Raw genomic sequence first — 23567 nt, forward strand, 5'->3', positions numbered from 1 at the left:
AGCAATACCTCCCTAGAGGTGGGTCTGCGAGTTGGTTCAAACCAAAAGCCCTGGAGGACTGAAAGGGAAAATGCCAGTCTCAACTGCCTTGACTGTTCATGAAGTAGTGTTTCGTGAACAGGTGGAATGACATCCATGTAGCAGCTTGGTAGATGTCCAGGAGAGGTACCCCAGGAGCCAATGCAATAGAAGCGACTTTGGTCCTGGTGGAATAGACCTACAAACCCTTAGGAGGCTGCTTTTAGCTAGTGCATAGTAGATCTTAATGCAGAGTGCAATCCATCAAGAGATGGGTCTGCTTCTGCACAGCCTTGCCCTTTTTCGCTCAAGCGAACCCGATGAAGAACTAATCGTCCATGTGATGGTCTCTGAAAAGGGTAGGCAGAGCTATACTCTGGTTGACATATAAGGGGGTGACAACCTCTGACAGGAAGGAGGCAAGCGTCTGAAGGAACAGTCTGTCAGGGAAAAAGCTGGTGTTAGGAGGGTGGACTGACAGAGCTTGAAGTCGATGTAATGGCTACCAAAAAGAATGTTTTGAGGTTCAAGATCTCCAGAGGACAGCCGTGTAGTGGCTCAAAGCGAAAACACATTGGAAATGTGAAGACAAGATTGAGGTCTCACTGGGAGATCGAAAAGGGGGTAGGCAGAAACAAGTGCTGGAATTCTTTCAGGAACCAAGCCACAACAGGTGACTTGAACAGAGAAGGTTGGTTCAACAACTGCATGAAAGTGGAAATGGCTGGCAAGAAACCCTTAACAGTACCCAGGGCAAGGCCTTGGCGGGCTAGAGATAAAACAAACAGCAGCGCCTCTTGTGAATAAAAAGGGTCCACATGACATGAGGGGCACCAGACCACAAATGTATCCCAAAGGCAGTCATATACGGTTTTATTGGAGGGATTCATGGTTGCCAAGATGACATCATTGACCTCGGGATTGTAGGAAAGTACCATCTGGCCTGGTATGTTACCCCCATTTTTACATGTATGCCAGTTTGTTTTTGTCTGTCTCACTGGGATCCTGCTGGCCAGGACCCCAGTGCTCATAGTTTGTGGCCTGAATGGGTGTACCTGTGTAGTGACAATTTGTGTCACTTAGGCTCTGCTAATCAGAACCTCAGTGCTTATGCTCTCTCTGCCTTTAAATTTGTCACTATAGGCTAGTGGCCACTTTTGACAATTTCAATTGGCACACTGGAACACCCTTATAGTTCCCTAGTATATGGTACCTAAATACCCAGGGTATTGGGGTTCCAGGAGATTCCTATGGGCTGCAGCATTTCTTTTGCCACCCATGGGGAGCCCAGACAAACTTTTACACAGGACTGCCACTGCAGCCTGAGTGAAATAACTCACATGTTATTTCACAGCCATTTTCACTGCATTTAAGTAACTTATAAGTCACCTATATGTCTAACCTTCACTAGGTTCAAACTTAGTAAGTGTGAGGGCACCCTTGCAATAGCAAAGGTGCCCCCACATAGTTCAGGGCCAATTACCCGGACTTTGAGAGTGCGGGGACACCATTACACGCATGCACTACATATAGGTCAATACCTATATGTAGCTTCACAATGGTAACTCCGAATATGGCCATGTGACATGTCTAAGATCATGGAATTGTCCCCCCCATGCCAAATCTGGTATTGGTGTGCCAATTCCAGGCATCCCCGGGGCTCCACTATGGACCCCGGGTACTGCCAAACCAGCTCTCTGGGGTTTTCTCTGCAGCTACTGCTGCGGCCACTCCACAGACAAGGTTCTCCTCTTCTGGCGTCTTGGCAGCCCAAGCCCAGGAAGGCAGAACAAAGAATTTCCTCCCTTTGGAAATAGGTGTTAAAGGCTGGGGAGCGGTAGCCTCTCCCAGCCTCTGGAAATGCTTTGGAGGGCAAAGATGGTGCCCTCCTTGCATAAGCAAACCGGACAAAGGAAAGGGGAGTGACCACTCCCCTGTCCATCACCACCCCAGGGGTGGTGCCCAGAGCTCCTCCAGTGTGTCCCAGACCTCTGTCATCTTGGATCCAGAAGTGTGAGGGCACTCTGGAGGCCTATGAGTGGCCAGTGCCAGCAGGTGAGGTCAGAGACCATTCCTGATAGGTGCTTACCTTAATAGGTGGCCAGTGCCAGCAGGTGAGGTCAGAGACCACTCCTGATAGGTGCTTACCTTACTAGGTGGCCAATCCTCCTCTGAGGGCTATTTAGGGTCTCTCCTGTGGGCTTTTCCTCAGATAACGACTTGCAAGAATTCACCAGAGTTCCTCTGCACCTCTCTCTTCGACTTCAGCCAAGGATCGACCGCTGACTGCTCCAGGACGCCTGCAAAACTGCAACAAAGTAGCAAGACGACTACCAGCAACATTGTAGTGCCTAATCCTGCCGGCTTTCTTGACTGTTTCCTGGTGGTGTATGCTTTGGGGGTTGCCTACCTTCATCCTGCACTGGAAGCCACGAAGAAATCTCCTGAGGGTCGACGGAATCTTCCCCCTGCTAACGCAGGAACCAAAACTTCTGCATCACCGGTCCTCTGGGTCCCCTCTCATCTTGACGAGCGTGGTCCCTGGAACACAGGAGCTGGATCCAAGTGACCCCGACAGTCCAGAGGTCCTTCTGACCAAATATGGTGGAGGTAAGTCCTTGCCTCCCCACGCCAGACAGTAATCCTGTGTACTGCGCGAACTGCAGCTGCTAGGGCTTCTGTCCACTTTTGCAAGGAATCCTTCGTGCACAGCATAGCCCAGGTCCCCAGCACTCTGTCCTGCATTGCTCAACTCGCTGATTTGACCACCGGCTTCGTGGGACCCTCCTTTGAAGTGTTGAGATGACCGACGTGCTCAGATTTCCCCACCTGTTCAAGTGCTTCTGCGGGTGCTGCCTGCTTTTGCGTGGGCTCTCTGTGCTGCTGAGCAACCCCTCTGTCTCCTCCTCCAAGGGGCGACTTCCTGGTCCTTCCTGGGCCCGGGCAGTACCCATTTTCTTCAACCGTGACTCTTGCAGCTAGCAAGGCTTGTTTGCAGTCTTTCTGCGTGGAAACAACTCTGCATCCTCCAGCACACCGTGGGACACCTTCTGTGCAAAGGAGAAGTTCCTGGCATTTCCGTTGTTGCAGAATCTCCAGCTTCTTCCACCCGGAGGCAGCCCTTCTGCACCTTCATCCGGGGTTTAGGGGGCTCCTGCCCCTCCTGGACACTTGCGTGACTCTTGGCGTTGGTCCCCTTCCTTTACAGGTCCTCAGGTCCAGGAATCCGTCTTCAGTGCTTTGCAGTCAGTTGTTGTCCTTGCAGAATCCCCTATCACGACTTTACTGTCTTTCTGGGGTAGTAGGGTAACTTTACTCCTACATTCCAGGGTCTTGGGTGGGGTATCTTGGACACCCTTAGTGTTTTCTTACACTCCCAGCAACCATCTACACACTACACTAGGCCTGGGGTCCATTCATGGTTCGCATTCCACTTTTGGAGTATATGGTTTGTGTTGCACCTAGGCCTATTGCATCCTATTGTATTCTACAGTGTTTGCACTACTTTTCTAACTGTTTACTTACCTGATTTTGGTTTGTGTGTATATTTTGTGTATTTTACTTACCTCCTAAGGGAGTATATCCTCTGAGATATTTTTGCCACATTGTCACTAAAATAAAGTACCTTTATTTTTGGTAACACTGAGTATTGTGATTCTTATGATATAGTGCTATATGATATAAGTGGTATGGTAGGAGCTTTGCATGTCTCCTAGTTCAGTCTAAGCTGCTCTGCTATAGCTACCTCTATCAGCCTAAGCTGCTAGAACACTACTAATCTACTAATAAGGGATAACTGGACCTGGCACAAGGTGTAAGTACCATCAGGTACCCACTATAAGCCAGGCCAGCCTCCTACAGTTAAAATGACTGTAGTGCTCAAACAGAACTACATTTTAGAAAGATTATCCCTACAGATGCAAGAATTGTTACTTAACCAGTTTGGTTATTCATGAACATAGGTGGATGGTGATATCTCTAACAGCAGCAAAATTCCGAATTTTGCGACAGTGGCGCAGAGCTATTACTTATCTACTAGATGAATTGTTGATTGAGCTCCAGAGGATGGTGCACTGTGAACATATTATATACAAAGTTCTTTCTTCACAGATATTGATAATAGTTATTGCCATACGTTATAAAGGATATTGCAAGTCACTGAGTAGTTCCAGACCATACAGAGGAACGAGGCCGGAGCCTAACTCCTTTACTCCAAGGGAACTGCATTTCTCACACTTTTTTGGTAGATGTGCTCATTCCCATTTGTGCAATTAAAGAAATGTGTAGTTGTTTTATTATTTTTTTTAACAAATTGGCTTCACAGTGTAGATAATATTTGGCCACACATCCAATACCTCAGCTCTTAGTATAGAAAAAAGTACAATGACTACAAATCATCTGTAGGCATAACAAAGCTCATTTGGGTAGAACATCCTTTACAGGCACTACTGCTTGCATGCTGAAGATACAGCCATGGAACGTCTGATCTACTGAACAAGAGCTGGCATGTAAGAAATCGTTAGAAATTATACCAGGGCTTTCTACACTTAGTCAATAGGATACACATACTCTCTCTACTTGAATCTACAACAACCAAGTCTAGTAATGGACTCCTTGTGCCTTCATGACATGTAAAAAATAAGATGCAAACATTGTACCACCACTGTAACTGCAGAAATGAACACTATATTACTTGTAGTTGTAACACTTTGTGCCATGCAAGACAGCGATAAAAACGGGTGTTAACAGCTCTTTGTATTGAAAAAGTACACAAGAGCAAACATCTTTTCATAAGAGTCAGTAGTCTTCTACAAGGATATTCACTAAACAGATAAAATTGCTTTCTTATTTCTACTTAAAGAAACAAAAGTAATTCTGAAATGTTGGTGTTTAACAACGAGAGTAATTCCACCTTGGAAACCTCAGATCACTTTTATACCGTATGAACAATAACTGGCTTGTCAAAACTATCAATGAGATGCAATGGTCCCAATCTAAAACTTAAGTGGACAATATCTGGAAAAAACAAAGGATATTCGAAAACAGTTGTTATTACAAAGAATGCAAATGTGACAATTAAAACAAAGAAGAGTTAACATGAAGCCATATCACCAGTTGGAAGTGCAATACACTGTTACCAATCAACTAATTAATTCATTTTACCTTTCATAGATGGTTTTTAAGGTTGACTGATCTGGAACACCCTCTGTCTCTTCAAGATACAAAATGATCCATGATGTTCGGTAAGGCCACTGCTCTGTTAAATTGATCCAAGAGGCTAGTCGATCCCAATTAAAACTTATTTGATTGGCTCTCAGAAGGCGTCCTGATGAAAATGAATTACAACAGTATGGTTCTTAAATTCTCTTTATTAAGGCTACTTTCAAGATGCTATGCATGTATTTAACACTGTAAGTTTGATATGAAACACAACAGAGTACAACCAACTCAGAACATAAAAACAAAGTGAACACCTGCAAATAAAAGGCTTGAATGGATGGAACCAGTAATATATTTGACACAATTAATTATACATTCTCATAATATGTAGCACTGACCCATTTTGGTTTACAATACTAGGGCTGCCTTACAAGGAGTTGACCTTTATCATGACCATCTACATTGCTAAGCTGTACAGAAACGTTTTGGTGTAGCAGAAAAAACCAAAAATCTGGTGGTCTGTTTGGGTTCCAGAGAGCTTCTAATATGTGTTGTACTCTGCGTTCTAAAACTCTTTCAAGAACCACAAGTATGTTTAATATTTATTACACTATATCAAGCCACAGAACAGATAATCTCACCTAGGAACAGCATCTCATCATAGAAGCAATGGCCATCTCTTATAAGACCAGTATTGATAAAATCATGTGCTTTGATCAATTTACATTTTAAAGCATTCCCCTGCATCTAAAGCATATGACTTAATGGTTTCTCCACAACCTTCCACAAGGTGCTTTTATCTGGCCAAATTAGTGCCCACATTAACAGATATTAATGCAGAACTCTTTCATGTCACTGCATCAACCTTCTCTCTGTATGGCAAAAACGTGAGAGGGCAATTGGGTAATGTGTCAAATAAAAGGAATTCCCGCTTTAGGTGTATGATTGCATAGAATAGTTTTGGAAATAACTCACTCTTGCATTTTCTGCCTTTTTCTTCTATCATCCCTCATTTTTCCCTAGTTCTTTTTACTTTCTCCCTTCTTTCCTCTGCCCTCCCTCCCCCTGCGAAGCACCTTTACCGCCCTCCAACCTCCGAGCTGACTGCTCCCCCCATCCCCCTCTTAATAGCGGCTGCAGCACGGCTGCGTGCTGTCACGCCGAAGGCACACTAAACGCAAGCCCGTCTACGCCTGGTCAGTGCCCAGCGCCAGGAACCCTGAATCTCTGTTAAACCATCCCCTGGACTGCCTCCGTTACGACTCCGAGACCCTCCTCCGCCTCAACACTGGACATCGCAACAACTGCTGCGCCATCTCCCACAAGGACACACATGGACCTTTCACCTGCAGGAACTGCAACTTCAGTGCCAACCTCAACAAACCCACGGTACTCTCCACACACAAAGATACCAACAACCTCCACAACCCCATCAACTACCTGCTCCTGAACATCCGCTCCCTCCACAAACACGCCACTGAACTCAGGGACCTGATCGACAACACCCAACCGGATATCACCTTCCTCACCGAGACATGGACCAACCCACCTTGGGTCCAGACATCGCCTTTGTCATTCCCGACGGTTACAGCATCCTAAGGAGGGACAGGCCCTCCAGCCCGGGTGGAGGACTCACCATCATACACAAGTCCTCACTATGTGTTAAGGCTGTCCGCGAAGAACACTGCACCGCAATGGAACACCTTCACTTCCTGGTCCATACAAACCACAACTCCGGCATCCTGGTGTACAGCCCACCCAGCCCCTTCCGAGCTTTCATAGACAACGTCGTAGACAGTGCTACCCCCCAGGCCCTGGCGTTAGTCGACTAGCTCCTCCTCGGCGACCTGAACTTCCACCTCAGTGAATGCACCGACCCAAACAACACCACTCTACTCTACTCGACAACCTCGCCACCCTCGGTCTCAGACAGCTGGTCTCCACACCCACACACATTGCAGGACACACACTGGGCCCCATCTTCACCTCATGCGACCGGATCACCATTGAGCCCATCTCCACCCCAGACTGGACTGACCACCAATGCACACACTTCACAATCACTGCACCCAGCAGCCACACCCACACCTCCAGGACCCCCACAGGAAATGGAATGAAATCAGCAACGAGCAACTCACCACATTGCTCGCCAAATTCCTCCCTCCCCCCTCTGACGACGCCAACACAACAGCACATAATCTCAATGCATGGATCACAGAAGGCCAGCTGGTTCACTATCGAACTCCAAGAATCAAAGCGTACCCGCAGATGTTTGGAGAAAGAATGGAGGGACAGCCAATCCAGTGAAGACTTCGCCTCATTCAGAGCCGCTACCGCCGCAAATCAAGATTGCAAGGAAGAACGCACTCCGGGAGCGCATCAACTCTTCCGCACACAACTCGAAGGAACTCTTCTCAGTCATCAACGAGTTCACAGATTCCCCTTTCTGAAGCCACCAGCATCCCCCTCACAGGATCTCTGCGACAAACTTGCCTCCTTTTTCCACCACAAGATCCAGGACATCTACAACAGCTTCCTGTCACCTGGCACCAGAACCTGCTAACCCCCCCCCCTCAAAACCACCCAGACCATCCATGACTGGTCCACGCTCACCACAGAGGAAAAAGTCAACATCATGAACAGCACCCACTCCGGAGCCCCATTGAACCCCTGCCCGCACAACATATACATCAGAGTCAGCACCTCAATCGCCCCCGAGCTTCGTAACACAATCAACTGCTAAATCAGGACGGGCACCTTCCCTGAGGACTGTAAGCATGCCGAAATACGACCTCTCCTGAAGAAACCTTCGGCCAACCCATCACAACTAAAGAATTTCCGGCCCATCTTGCTGCAACCCTACTCCGCCAAGTAATAGAGAAAGTAATCAACACCCAACTACGGAATTTCATCAAGGCCAACAGGTCCCTGGACAGCTCTCAGTCCGGCTTCGGCCGCAATCACAGCACAGAGACAGCACACCTGGCAGCCACCGACAACATCCGATTACCCCTAGACTGCGGCCACACCGCAGCACTCATACTCCTCGACCTCTCAGCAGCTTTTGACACGTCTTCCACAGCACTCTGAGCACCAGACTCCATGAAACAGGAATCCGCAGAAGGGCCCTGGAGTTCATCCACTCCTTCCTCTCCGGGAGGAGGCAGAGGGTCAGACTCCTGCCCTACAACTCCAGACCCAAAGGAGTCAACTGCGGAATCCCCCAAGGATCCTCACTGAGTCCCACAATGCTCAACGTATGCATGGCCCCTCTTGCTGCCATCGTCAGAAGCCATGGTATGAACATCGTGTCATATGCCAAATGACACACAACTCATCATTTCCCTCACTGAAGACACCTGGATGAGAGAAAGCTGCCTCAATCTCAACTCCGACAAAACTGAACTCATCATTTTTGGAAACGCCACCTCAGCTTGGGACCATTCCTGGTGGCCCACATCCCTCAGCACCCCCCTGCACCGACCGAGCACACCCACAACTTAGGAATCATCCTCAACTCCTCCCTATCCATGACCCGCCAGATAAACTCTGTCGCCTCTTTCTGCTGGCACACACTCTGCAAACTCCGTAAGATCTTCAGATGGACCCAAGCAGACTGTCACATGAGTCGCCCACGCCTTAGTCACGAGCAAGCTCGACTACAGCAACACTCTCTACACTAGCACCTCAACTAGGAACATCAAAAAACTTAAACTCATCCATAAAGCCACCTCCAGACTCATTCTGGACCTCCCTCGCCGAGAACACATCTCTCAACACCTGAGGACCCTCCACTGGCTACCAGTCGAGAAGCAAATCACCCCTCAAGTTTCTCACACACAACTACAAGGCCATACACAACGCAGGACCCGCCTACATAAACCACTGCATCTCCTTCCACACCCCCGCCAGATCCCTCCGCTCCGCCCAGATGGCCCTGGCCACCGTCCCTCGCATCCGCAAAACCACTGCCGGAGGACAATCTTTCACCTGCACTGCAGCAAAAAGGAGGAACAACTTCTTCCTGCACCGCAGACAATGCCCGTCGCTCACCATCTTCAGGAAGAACCTCAAGACGTGGCTCTTCGGATGAGGCCCCTCCCCCTCAGCGCCTTGAGACCCCACGGGTGAGTAGTCGCACTTTCCAAATACTTATTCAACTGAAGCTAGCTTCCTCAAAATGAAGCAAAAACAATAGATGATGGATGGAATGCTGAACAATGCAAACATTCACCCCCAGTCTCAAAGATCTGGGTTTAATTTATCGTTTTGTTTTGCCCAGCATGCCACCCAGTTTGGACCCAACCATAGACAAATCAGTCTTGACCCTGCTCCCCATGGGAACAGTGCAGCCCGAACTGCCAGGCAAATCATTCCTTCTTCCATTAGGCAAACTGTGTGTTATGCCTTCATAAACAGCACATTCTTCTGAAGTAGGAGTCTGCACTTGTGAAGCAGAGTAATATTTCCTTAGAAGTGTAATGTACAAACTATAATCATCTCATGGAGCATTGGTTTAATCTCACGGCATACAGCATTTGGAGTAGTACCTAAGCTAGCTGCATCATAAAGGTTTTTTTAAGACCTCCATCATCCTAAAACACTTTATAAAGAACTAATTTGGCTTCATAAAAATGACAGCCACAATCCTTTTAATACAGACAAGTTTAGTTTTAAATCTTTTTATTATTGTTTTATTTCAAGACAATACAAATATCACATTGACAATACACAAATAAAAAAAACTACCATACCAGAATTTCCTAATCAATAACCAACAAAATGATGTAATCTACACTGTCAGCCATTCGGGTAAGAGATGCACAAAGTTTAAAATGAATAAACATCAGGCACCATACAGGACTGTTAACTTTGTAGAGTTGGGACAAGAAAAAACAAGCATTATCCTAAGTCTGCACCATCCTATAAATTGCTTATTAAAACTGACACATTTCTGAACATACATAAGTCCCATGTAAAGTTTCAATCTCTTGTTGCCCTTTGCAAACTCCAGCTAGCTGACAACTGCCTCTGCTTGAGCAAATTGGAACATTTTCCTTTTGTGCTGCACCTGCAAGCGAGCTGGAGACAGGCCAGCGGACTGCATCCCAAGCAGATTTCCATGCACCTCTTGCATCTGTGCGTCTAAGTGACACCAGACTAAGTTCCAGAAGTGATATGATCTTTCATCCTGAAAAAACACCCTTCTTGATTTCTGCCAACTTTAGACACCTATCATTTAATTTCCTTGTGGAGTAGAGCAGTTATAATTCTCTATTCCCTGACTTCAGCTTTCTTATGGGAAGCCTCACTGTCCTATCCTCACACAGTATTCTCTCTTCTAGGGCATAAAACTGTATTCAGCAATACAGAATTAACTTTCAGATTTGCTGTTGTAAGCCTATCTGTCACAGAATTAAGATCATTTGTACCTGTAAGCTACCCTGGCAAATACGGTGCATTTGTTCAAACATACCAAAGAGCTCCTCACAAACATTTGATTTCTACTATCTTAGTGCTAAAGAAGCAGACATATAAAACATGTTGTTAGCTGCCTTAACACTGTAACAGTAAGACACCAACCATAATGGACCAAAAGCAAAGAAAAAAGAACAGCAGAAGAAAAGGTCAGTGTACTAATGTCTTTGGGCCCAACCACAACATAGAACATTCCTGCCAAACACAAATGGAGTCTCAAAAGAAATAAAAGAGTTTGATGAATGATCAGGAAAGAGCATACTGGATGGAACCCTTAGCTATCTAACTGTTTCTCCAAAGACAATTTCCTTTGAAAACAAGTCAATGTGAACACAGATAGAACATACTGCTATTGCTTACATTTTAAGGGTATGGTCGAAAAACTCGTTGGCAGGTTTCTGGGCTATCTGATTTAGAAAGTTAGGCAAAATGGAGATTCAATCTAATGTAAAAAGCTATAGAGAATTAGATGATCTTGTTTCTGGCACAAATTAAATCTGTCTGACATTGGTGTACATTTGAAATCTTAAAATTATATTGTTTAGTATGTGAGCCCAAGATGGCGTCTGCCATTCTCTAGCTCAGTGGTTTCCAACCTTTTGACTTCTGTGGACCCCACTTTATCAATACTGGAATACCTGGGGACCCCTCACTGAATCATTATTGGAATCTGTGGACACCGCCCCCCACTGAGTCATTACTGAGAGCTGGGGACCTAATCTGTTAATATTATTTAATTTGGTCAGCAGTCCCTGACCCCCTGGGGAGGCTTTGTGGACCTCCAGGGGTTCCCAGACCACAGGTTGTAAACCACTGCTCTCGCTCTTCCATGCTGGCACCGACCATCCTTCCCCATCAGGGCGCTGTTGCAGCTTACTGAACCCCCCTGTGACTGGGAGGCAGCCCCAGGAGGTAGAGTCGGGTGAAGAGGATCCACCAGGAGCGGAAGCACTGTCCCCTGGAAACCCGAAATTCCAAGATAGCGCCAGTGGAGCTCCCACAGTTGGGTGGCCATTAGCAGGAGTGGAATCAACTGCCTCCAACACTGTGCAGAGTCCTTCCAGTGCCTGGGGTGCTCCCCAAGGCATGGGCCAAGATTGCAGGTCCTGGGCCGTGACAGAGGAACAGAGGTTTGCTGCTGCGGATGTAAGGTTCAAGGTAGGGGCCTGGGCTGGAAGTTGCCTCCCCTCCTGCTTCCCCCCACATGCCATGGAAAAGGAGGTTGGCCCCACTCTGGAGCCAAGTGGAGACTTGGAGAGGTGCCTGGGGGGCCTTGGGCGGGTCTGTCAACAGATCACACCGGGAAGAGACCCACCTTTAGCCAAGCAGTGGTTGGAGAAGGCCCCATGTAGGACAGATGCTGCCATCTTCCCTGAGAGAGGCCCGGGGAGAATCTGAGACGGGGAGATGCTGGGGGACAGTCAGGCTGTGGCTGCTCATGCCACCCACCCCGAAGTTGCGGGGTCAGAGGACTAGCAGGCCTTTAGGCCACAAAAGAAACAAAGAGCTGTCCGTCACCAAGGACAAGGCCCAGCTGAGGCACAGGAATCTGGATAAATTTGCCAAACCCCTGGCACAACCTCAACATAGGGAGGATGCTGGGGGGCCCCCACCCACAGGTGGGGAAGATGGAGAGCCACATCCAGAGACAAACTCTGGAGACCAAATTTGGGGGAATTGGTGTGGAAGTAGCACTACTACTACTACTATGCTGGACTTAAAGAAAACCATAGGTCCGGTAGGAGAGGCCAAAACATGAATTGCAACACTGGAGGGCACGGTGCGGGACCTGAGTCAATCTATCCAGAAGCATAGGGGCATTTCTGGTGAGCTTGCAGATCAAGTTAAAGATGCTTAGGAGTTCTCTCAGAACAACAACCTGCAGTTCCTGGGGTTCCCAGATGGGGTGGATGGTTCCCGTCCGGAGCACCTTCTGGTAGAGTGGATACAAACCTTCCTCCCACAAGACCAGCTCTCAAGATTTTTCTTAACAGAGAGAGCACACAGGGCTCTAGAATAGAAACCTCTGCTGGGTGTGGTCCCAAGTACACTGACAGCCTAATTCTTGAATTATCGAAATAGAGACCTGGTACTCTACACAGGTCAAGGGCTGGGAGAGGTCAAACACAAATCTAGAAGAATCTTTATATACCTTAACTTTACAAAATTAGTGGAAGGGCAGAGGAAAACATTTTCAAACTGAAGATGTGCAAAATTGAGGGTTCTGCAGGTAAACTACAGGGAGTGCAGAATTATTAGGCAAGTTGTATTTTTGAGGATTAATTTTATTATTGAACAACAACCATGTTCTCAATGAACCCAAAAAACTCATTAATATCAAAGCTGAATATTTTTGGAAGTAGTTTTTAGTTTGTTTTTAGTTTTAGCTATGTTAGGGGGATATCTGTGTGTGCAGGTGACTATTACTGTGCATAATTATTAGGCAACTTAACAAAAAACAAATATATACCCATTTCAATTATTTATTATTACCAGTGAAACCAATATAACATCTCAACATTCACAAATATACATTTCTGACATTCAAAAACAAAACAAAAACAAATCAGTGACCAATATAGCCACCTTTCTTTGCAAGGACACTCAAAAGCCTGCCATCCATGGATTCTGTCAGTGTTTTGATCTGTTCACCATCAACATTGCGTGCAGCAGCAACCACAGCCTCCCAGACACTGTTCAGAGAGGTGTACTGTTTTCCCTCCTTGTAAATCTCACATTTGATGATGGACCACAGGTTCTCAATGGGGTTCAGATCAGGTGAACAAGGAGGCCATGTCATTAGATTTCCTTCTTTTATACCCTTTCTTGCCAGCCACGCTGTGGAGTACTTGGACGCGTGTGATGGAGCATTGTCCTGCATGAAAATCATGTTTTTCTTGAAGGAAGCAGACTTCTTCCTGTACCACTGCTTGAAGAAGGTGTCTTCCAGGAACTGGCAGTAGGACTGGGAGTTGAGCTTGACTCCTTCCTCAACCCGAAAAGGCCCCACAAGCTCATCTTTGATGATACCAGCCCAAACCAGTACTCCACCTCCACCTTGCTGGCGTCTGAGTCGGACTGGAGCTCTCTGCCCTTTACCAATCCAGCCACGGGCCCATCCATCTGGCCCATCAAGACTCACTCTCATTTCATCAGTCCATAAAACCTTAGAAAAATCAGTCTTGAGATATTTCTTGGCCCAGTCTTGACGTTTCAGCTTGTGTGTCTTGTTCAGTGGTGGTCGTCTTTCAGCCTTTCTTACCTTGGCCATGTCTCTGAGTATTGCACACCTTGTGCTTTTGGGCACTCCAGTGATGTTGCAGCTCTGAAATATGGCCAAACTGGTGGCAAGTGGCATCGTGGCAGCTGCACGCTTGACTTTTCTCAGTTCATGGGCAGTTATTTTGCGCCTTGGTTTTTCCACACGCTTCTTGCGACCCTGTTGACTATTTTGAATGAAACGCTTGATTGTTCGATGATCACGCTTCAGAAGCTTTGCAATTTTAAGAGTGCTGCATCCCTCTGCAAGATATCTCACTATTTTTGACTTTTCTGAGCCTGTCAAGTCCTTCTTTTGACCCATTTTGCCAAAGGAAAGGAAGTTGCCTAATAATTATGCACACCTGATATAGGGTGTTAATGTCATTAGACCACACCCCTTCTCATTACAGAGATGCACATCACCTAATATGCTTAATTGGTAGTAGGCTTTCGAGCCTATACAGCTTGGAGTAAGACAACATGCATAAAGAGGATGATGTGGTCAAAATACTCATTTGCCTAATAATTCTGCACTCCCTGTACATGATGTTTTACCATACCAGTAATCAAGGTCATCTTTCAGAACAAAGTCAACGTATTTGAGCACCCAGATCAAGCATGGCAGTGGACAAAAAAAAGAGACTGCCACGACTGCTGGAGCCATCGGCCGTCGCCTTTGGGGTGTCCCTAGTCACGGCTGGAGGGAGGCAATGTGATGGCATCAGGCCAGAGGGGGCCACCAGGGTGAGTCACGATCACGCAGAGGAGAAGACCAGCTGGCTCTCAGTGGAGTGGCTGTGGAGGCTCAATCCTCAGACAAAGACATTGGTGATGCACCAACTATTGATCAGCAAAAGGAGGCCATTGAAACACTGAAAACTAGGCAGCACCTCACAGAGATATGCTCTATACAGTGAACTGAAACTGAAAGAGTGTTGAGGGGAAGAAGGAAGGGAGGGCCCGGCTTTCAATGAGGAAGGGGAAAGCTTGAGTTAGATGTCGAAGACTGGGGTGGGCGACAGACCTTTCCCAAGTTGGGGAAGCGGGTAGTTGAAAACCCATGTCAGGGAAAATGGGGTGGGGGATGGCAAGGGTTGGGGATGTTCACGACATCTGGTGGTTCCTTTATCCATTAGGGAGACAATACCACTTTCTCTCCGAGGCGCATGGGACCCTCAAGACTAGACTATAAATTTGTGTCAGAGAAAGATACCCTTGGTGAGACCACTCAGTACCTGGCCCGAGGGATATCGGACCATTCGCCTTTGTTGGTCAAATAAGGTACCCAACAGTCCAAGACGCTGACATAGCCCATGTGTTTGCGGTGTAGACTCTATGCGTTCCCTGGGGCTGCACAAAGCAGGAAATTATAGAATGAGCAGAGGTGCCCATCCTACACACAGTGAATAGAGACACACTTTAGGCTGACCTGACACTAGAGAAGGAGGAGGAGGCAGTGAGGGCTCTTCAGTCAGGAAAGAGACAAAGTGCCAATCAAACGAATGGCTATGCTTGTCCACCCGCACTTGCTGAACTTGTTCAGGGCCGCAAAAGTGGAGGGGTGTTTGCCCGCAGACCTCATACACTCTATTACTGTGGTTATTCCTAAGACAGGCAAACCGCCCAACCGTTGCTCCTCGTACAGGCCTAACACGCTGCTAAACACCGAAAGCAAGATCGTAGCCAACATCCTGAAAAACAGACTGGTCGGGTGATAACCGACTTGGTGTACGCTGACCAAACAGGTTTTATGCCAGGGAAGGCCACAAGACTGAACCTTAGCCACCTACAATTCTGGCTAGATAACTTAAACAGATACTGAAGCCAGGGAGATATCACTAGACACTGATAAAGTGTTTGACACCATGGACTGGAGGTAGGTAGCTGGGACAATGCAGCAGTTCGAATTTTGTAGTTGGCTGGCTCTAATATACTCTATAAGGCGCCCACTGCAGCAGTGGGGGTGAATGGGACTGTCTTGGACTCTCTAAAACCAGGGAAAGGCACAAGACAGGGTTGTCCATTGTCCATTCATGTTGTGTCTAGAGACGCTAATCTGCTGGGTGTGTTACAGAGCGGACATCTTGGGTTTCCCTCAGACATCAGTCGACACAGAGAAGATGTCACTCTAACCCCAATACACCCTGCTATACCTCACGTACACAGAACTGTGATTCGCAGCTGTGTTGTTGGTTTTAAATGCCTTGAGTCCTACTCCAGATAGCGCATTAACTGTGACAAATCTTTTCTCCACTGACTTGGGGACTGGGGGAGCAAAGGGGCGTGATGCGTGACCTCCGACTGATGATCTGGGGTTTCAAATACCTAGGCATTGAGATCACACCGGAGCTGAACCTAGAAAGGGCCCTGGGAGGCTTCCATGACAATTCAGGGAGGTGGCGTAAACTCCCCTTGACAATCATAGGTAGGGCTGCCCTCTAAAAAATGATCACATTGCCTAAGCTGCTCTACCCATATTACATCCCCAATAAAGTACTTCGACAAATTAGGTAAAATGCTTTGTACCTTGCTCTGGGACGGGGCATCCCAAGAATAGCGCTAAAACACTATACAAATCTGTCTATAATGGGGGACTGGTGCTTGGTACTTCCCAACATGAGATCGTACTACAGGGCTACCAAGCTACAGATAATTATTGACTAGGACAGGCTACGACCCCCAGAATGAGCGGGCGTATAGGCTAGAGGGAGCAGCCATGGGAGGGGTAACCTCCATTCGGTATACTTATAGAAAACAGGACAGAAAACGCCTACCTGAGCTGACCCGGACCACCCTGATGGCCTGGGACAATGCCATGAATGCCGTGACCAGAAGGGGGAAGCTCGCCATTGTCACTCCTGTGAGAAAGTAGCCTCTTTCTAGCCTTGTTACCCCCACTTTTGGCATGTTTGTGAGTATATGTCAGGGTGTTTGCACTGTCTCACTGGGATCCTGCTAGCCAGGGCCCAGTGCTCATAGTGAAAACCCTATGTTGTCAGTATGTTTGTATATGTGTCACTGGGACCCTGCTAGCCAGGACCACAGAGCTCATAAGTCTGTGGCCTATATGTATGTGTTCCCTGTGTGATGCCTAACTGTCTCACTGAGGCTCTGCTAACCAGAACCTCAGTGGTTATGCTCTCTCTGCTTTCCAAATTTGTCACTAACAGGCTAGTGACTAAATTTCACCAATTCACATTGGCATACTGGTACACCCATATAATTCCCTAGTATATGGTATTGAGGTACCCAGGGTATTGGGGTTCCAGGAGATCCCTATGGGCTGCAGCATTTCTTTTGCCACCCAAAGGGAGATCTGACAATTCTTACACAGGCCTGGCAGTGCAGCCTGAGTGAAATAACGTCCACATTATTTTACAGCCATTTACCACTGCACTTAAGTAACTTATAAGTCACCTATATGTCTAACCTTCACCTGGTGAAGGTTGGGTGCAAAGTTACTTAGTGTGTGGGCACCCTTGCACTAGCCAAGGTGCCCCCACGTCGTTCAGGGCAAATTCCCCGGACTTTGTGAGTGCGGAGACACCATTACACGTGTGCACTATACATAGGTCACTACCTATGTATAGCGTCACAATGGTAACTCCGAACATGGCCATGTAACATGTCTAAGATCATGGAATTGTCACCCCAATGCCATTCTGGCATTGGGGAGACAATTCCATGATCCCCTGGGTCTCTAGCACAGAACCCGGGTACTGCCAAACTGCCTTTCTGGGGTCTCCACTGCAACTGCTGCCAACCCCTCAGACAGGTTTCTGCCCTCCTGGGGTCTAGGCAGCCCTGGCCCAGGAAGGCAGAACAAAGGATTTCCTCTGAGAGAGGGTGTAACACCCTCTCCCTTTGGAAATAGGTGTGAAGGCTGGGGAGGAGTAGCCTCCCCCAGCCTCTGGAAATGCTTTGATGGGCACAGATGCTGCCCATCTCTGAAAGCCAGTCTACACCGGTTCAGGGATCCCCCAGCCCAGCTCTGGTGCGAAACTGGACAAAGGAAAGGGGAGTGAGCACTCCCCTGACCTGCACCTCCCAGGGGAGGTGCCCAGAGCTCCTCCAGTGTGCCCCAGACCTCTGCCATCTTGGAAACAGAGGTGTTGCTGGCACACTGGACTGCTCTGAGTGGCCAGTGCCAGCAGGTGACGTCAGAGACTCCTTCTGATAGGCTCTTACCTCTCCTAGTAGCCAATCCTCCTTCCTAGGTAGCCAAACTTCCTTTTCTGGCTATTTAGGGTATCTGCTTTGGGAATCTCACGAGATAACGAATGCAAGAGCTCATCAGAGTTCCTCTGCATCTCCATCTTCACCTTCTGCCAAAGGATCGACCGCTGACTGCTCAGGATGCCTGTAAAACCGCAACAAAGTAGCCAGACGACTACTAGCAACCTTGTATCGCTTCATCCTGCCGGCTTTCTCGACAGTTTCCAGGTGGTGCATGCTCTGGGGGTAGCCTGCCTCCTTCTTACACCAGGAGCTCGGAAGAAATCTCCTGTGGGTCGACGGAATCTTCCCCCTGCAACCACAGGCAACAAAAGACTGCATCACCGGTCCTCTGGGTCCCCTCTCAACACGAGTGTGGTCCCTGGAACTCAGCAACTCTGTCCAAGTGACTCCCACAGTCCAGTGACTCTTCAGTCCAAGTTTGGTGGAGGTAAGTCCTTGCCTCCCCACGCTCGACTGCATTGTTGGGTACCTCGTGATTTGCAGCTGCTCCGGCTCCTGTGCACTCTTCCAGGATTTCCTTCATGCACAGCCAAGCCTGGGTCCCCCGCACTCTAACCTGCAGTGCACAACCTTCTGAGTTGTCCTCCGGCGTCGTGGGACTCCCTTTTGTGACTTCGCGTGGACTCCGGCTCACTCTTCTTCCAAGTGCCTGTTCAGGTACTTCTGCGGGTGCTGCCTGCTTCTGTGAGTGCTCTCTGACTTGCTGGGCGCCCCATCTGTCTCCTCATCCAAGTGGCGACATCCTGGTCCCTCCGGGCCACAGCAGCATCCAAAAACCCTAACTGCGACCCTTGCAGCTAGCAAGGCTTGTTTGCAGTCTTTCTGCGTGGGAACAGCTCTGCAAGCTTCTTCACGACGTGGGACATCCATCCTCCAAAGGGGAAGTTCCTAGTCCTCTTCGTTCTAGCAAAACACCAAGCTTCTTCCATCCGGTGGCAGCTTCCTTGCACTCTCAGCTGGCATTTCCTGGGCTCCTGCCCACTCTCGACACTGTCGTGACTCTTGGACTTGGTCCCCTTGTCTTACAGGTACTCAGGTCCGGAAATCCACTGTTGTTGCATTGCTGGTGTTGGTTTTCCTTGCAGAATCCCCCTATCACGACTTCTGTGCTCTCTGGGGGTTGTAGGTGCACTTTACACCTAGCTTACAGGGTCTTGGGGTGGGCTATTTTTCTAACCCTCACTGTTTTCTTACAGTCCCAGCAACCCTCTACAAGCTCACATAGGTTTGGGGTCCATTCGTGGTTCGCATTCCACTTTTGGAGTATATGGTTTGTGTTGCCCCTATACCTATCTGCTCCTATTGCAACCTATTGTAACTTTACACTGTTTGCATCACTTTTCTTGCTATAACCTGCATAATTTTGGTTTCTGTACATATATCTTGTGTATATTTCTCATCCTCATACTGAGGGTACTCACTGAGATACTTTTGGCATATTGTCATAAAAATAAAGTACCTTTATTTTTAGTATATCTGTGCATTGTGTTTTCTTATGATAGTGTGCATATGACACCAGTGGTATAGTAGGAGCTTTACATGTCTCCTAGTTCAGCCTAAGCTGCTTTGCCATAGCTACCTTCTATCAGCCTAAGCTGCTAGAAACACCTCTTCTACACTAATAAGGGACAAGTGCACCTGGCACAAGGTGTAAGTACCTCTGGTACCCACTACAAGCCAGGCCAGCCTCCTAGAACTCCCCTATGGAACGAAACACAATTGATCGAAGAAGGCAAACTCACAGGCTTTCATTGAGGAGAACAAATTGAGGGTTAAACAGAGGGTGATGTCCTTTCGGGAGAGGAATTTAAATGATTCAAAGCCTGCTAGAGACCTGACTCTTTGGAGATGCACAAGCACGCAAGGTGGTATGCCAGCTGTACTGTATTATGCTAACCAATACACTGGACAACCTGGGGTCACAATGGGAAGCTAATGTTGGACATCTGGAAGATGTAGATTTGACAGCGGCATTGATGAGCCCTAGGGAAGATCCCATTAGAGCCAGGATGTGTCTGATTCAGTTTAATGTCCTCTACAGGTCACAGTATAACAGGTCCCGGCTACACAAAATGGTAAGGGCACATAGTCCCATGTGTCTTCGGTGTGGGAAGGAGGAGGGCACTTTTCTTCACACAATTTGGAGCTGTCAGATGATGTGTGAATATTGAGGGACATGTGCAGCAGAGTTGGAAGCTGCGGTGGAGGCTGCTATACCAAAGAAAGAGTGGTCTATTAAAGTCACAGCTGTTCCAGGAAATTTGAAAAAGTTTGGGGACAATGGAGAACCTTCCACGGACTGCAGAACAGCTCTGATGACTCCACCACAGCATCTTCGCCCAGCAAGAGCAGCAAAGATGGGTTGTGCAGGTAGAGGTACTGGGGGTGGTCAAATCTAGTGATGTGCTATTTTGGGTAGGAAAGGAAACAAGGGAGGAAAGGGTTTGATATATGTATTAGCTTAAATGTTTACTGTGTGTGTATTACCCACTGTTTGTGTAAAATCAATAAAAATATGTTTTTTTAAATGTATTGTGTGATATGACTTTGAATAGACAGCTACTATTTAAACAATATTGCTGTAAACAGCTTAAAGCATAGTAAAAAAGGATGACCACTAATTGACAACTACATTTATCCTGTGAAATTGTATGAATAGAAATTAGGCAAGTCTGAGTAAGGCTCAACTAAGACTGCAAACAAAGATTCAAACAAAAAGAAGCGGTCAACTAAATTTTAAATGCCAGAAAATCAAGTAGTATTACACTGAATATTCTCCCATATTCAGACCGTGCTGAGGATTGTACTGGGTACTGGTCAAGGCAGTTTTACACATTAAGGATGATTTGCCAGACTAGAAGGAAAATAATTTAAGCAATTAACCACAAGCACTGTAAGGGAGGACAATATCTCTGATAGTGCATAATTGTAATGTCCTGCTGCACTAAATATTTTTACTCTGGCTACTATAGGAGTTTTGGAAACACTCACACAATTAATAGCTTCTAGTTCTGAGTTCAAAGAGGAAATAGGGTTATTTTTGCTGTTCACCTCTGGGTGCCTGGCTTGTTGTGCATTCAAAAATCACTTGTTCAGTCCACTGAAAGAACTGGAGGCTGTCATTTCATCATGTTCAAAAAGCCATTGTTGAAGAGCATTTAAAATCTTCGTTTTGAAAATCTTTTACAGGGATTTCTTAAATAGCAATAGCTTCTAACACAGTAAGGAATACTTGAACTTCGTTCATGGAAAATTTAATTTTCAATGGGTCATCTAGCGCACGTGGTCTGAGTGAGCTGAAGGCGCAGAACTTGTACTGGACATTTTGTTTTCTAATTCTTTAAAGTGGCAAGTGTTGGCCTCCTCCACAGACCAGGAAACAAAAGGCATCCTGCAAACTGATGACACAGATGTAGTCTACATGGTGTACATTAGAAGCAATAGTTTGGAGAGAGTCTACAGTTTAACTTCTTCACTTTTGTGCTTTAATTTGAAATACATGATTGGGCAAAACTTCTGTAGTTCTTTGTTATCCTGTAACTAAAGTTCTTATCCTTACCCTAAGCTGATACATATGGAAAATGTCACTTACCCAGTTTACATCTGTTCGTGGCATGTTGCGCTGCAGATTCACATGCTGTGCACTGTTCCTGCCATCTAGAGTTGGGATCGGAGTGTTACAAGTTGTTTTTCTTCGAAGAAGTCTTTTCGAGTCACGGGATCGAGAGACTCCTCCCTTTCGGCTCCATTGCGCATGGGCATCGACTACATCTTAGATTGTTTTCCCCGCAGAGGGTGAGGTAGCAGTTGTGAAGTAAGGATACTAGAGGTGCCCATGCCATGGAGTAGATGTGTATGTACATAGTGTGTAGTTAAGTAAAAAAATTATATACATATTTACAATTTTCATTCAACTAAAACGGCTACAGGCTCCCGGGGAGGTGGAAAGGCGCATGTGAATCTGCATCAACATGCCACGAACAGATGTACACTGGGTAAGTGACATTTTCCGTTCTATGGCATGTGTAGCTGCAGATACACATGCTGTGCATAGACTACAAAGCAGTGATCTCCCCAAAAGCAGTGGTTAGCCTGTAGGAGTTGAAGTTGTCTGAAATAATGTTCTTAGTACAGCCTGTCCTACTGTGGCTTGTTGTGTTGCCAACACATCTACACAGTAATGCTTATTAAATGTATGGGGCGTAGACCAGGTGGCTGCTTTACAAATTTTTGTCAATGGTATATTACCAAGAAAAGCCATTGTGGCGCCTTTCTTTCTAGTGGAGTGTGCCCTTGGAGTAATGGGTAATTCCCTTTTAGCTTTAAGGTAGCAAGTCTGAATGCATTTAACTATCCATCTGGCAATGCCTTGTTTGGATATAGGGTTACCTGCATGTGGTTTTTGGAAAGCTACAAACAATTGTTTTGTTTTACAAAATTGTTTTGTTCTGTCAATGTAATACATTAGTGCTCTTTTTATGTCTAATGTATGCAATGCCCTTTCTGCTACTGAGTCTGGCTGTGGAAAAAAGACTGGGAGTTCCACCGTTTGGTTTAGATGAAACGGTGATATGACTTTTGGTAAGGATTGTGGATTTGTCCTGAGAACCACTTTATGTTTAGGTATTTGTATAAATGGTTCTTGAATAGTAAACGTCTGTATTTCGCTAACTCTTCGAAGTGAAGTGATAGCTATTAGAAAAGCTACTTTCCAAGTCAAAAATTGTATTTGACAAGAATGCATGGGTTCAAATGGTGGGCTCATGAGTCGTGTTAATAAAATATTAAGATTCCACAAAGGTACTCGTGGTGTCCTTGGGGGTATGATTCTTTTTAGTCCTTCCATAAAGGCTTTAATAACTGGGATTCTAAAAAGAGATTTTGAATGTTTAATCTGCAAATAAGCAGATATTGCAGTGAGATGTATTTTAATGGAAGAGAAGGCCAGATTGGACTTATGTAAGTGTAGTAAATAACTTACAATGTTTTGTGTGGAGGCGTTTAATGGCATAATTTGATTAGCCTGGCAATAGCAGACAAACCTTTTCCATTTGTTAGCGTAACAATGTCTTGTTGTGGGTTTTCTTGCTTGTTTAATGACCTCCATACACTCTTTGGAAAGGTTTAGGTATCCAAATTTTAAGACTTCAGGAGCCAGATTGCTAGGTTGAGTGATGCTGGATTCAGGTGTCTGATCTGTTGGTTGTGTTGAGTTAACAGATCTGGTCTGTTTGGTAGTTTGATGTGGGGTACCACAGATAGGTCCGACAGTGTTGTGTACCAGGGTTGGTGTGCCCAAGTTGGTGCTGTAAGTATTAGTTTGAGTTTGTTTTGACTCAGTTTGTTGACCAGATAAGGAATAAGCGGGAGAGGGGGAAAAACGTAAGCAAATATCCCTGACCAGCTGATCC

General features: G+C 46.6%; 1 protein-coding gene across 6 annotated transcripts in view; it reads right to left on the reverse strand.

Annotated features, from left to right (window-relative positions):
- Positions 1–23567, reverse strand: part of KIDINS220 (kinase D interacting substrate 220) — a 987486-nt gene that overhangs the window by 345516 nt on the left and 618403 nt on the right. For all 6 annotated transcript variants that reach the window (XM_069235892.1, XM_069235890.1, XM_069235888.1 and 3 more), the window contains exon 22: positions 5182–5344. In XM_069235892.1, coding sequence (XP_069091993.1) covers positions 5182–5344 — 163 coding nt within the window. The remainder of the gene's footprint in view (positions 1–5181; positions 5345–23567) is intronic.

This window comes from Pleurodeles waltl, chromosome 5 (genome assembly GCF_031143425.1).
Source record: "Pleurodeles waltl isolate 20211129_DDA chromosome 5, aPleWal1.hap1.20221129, whole genome shotgun sequence".
Lineage (NCBI taxonomy): Eukaryota > Metazoa > Chordata > Amphibia > Caudata > Salamandridae > Pleurodeles > Pleurodeles waltl.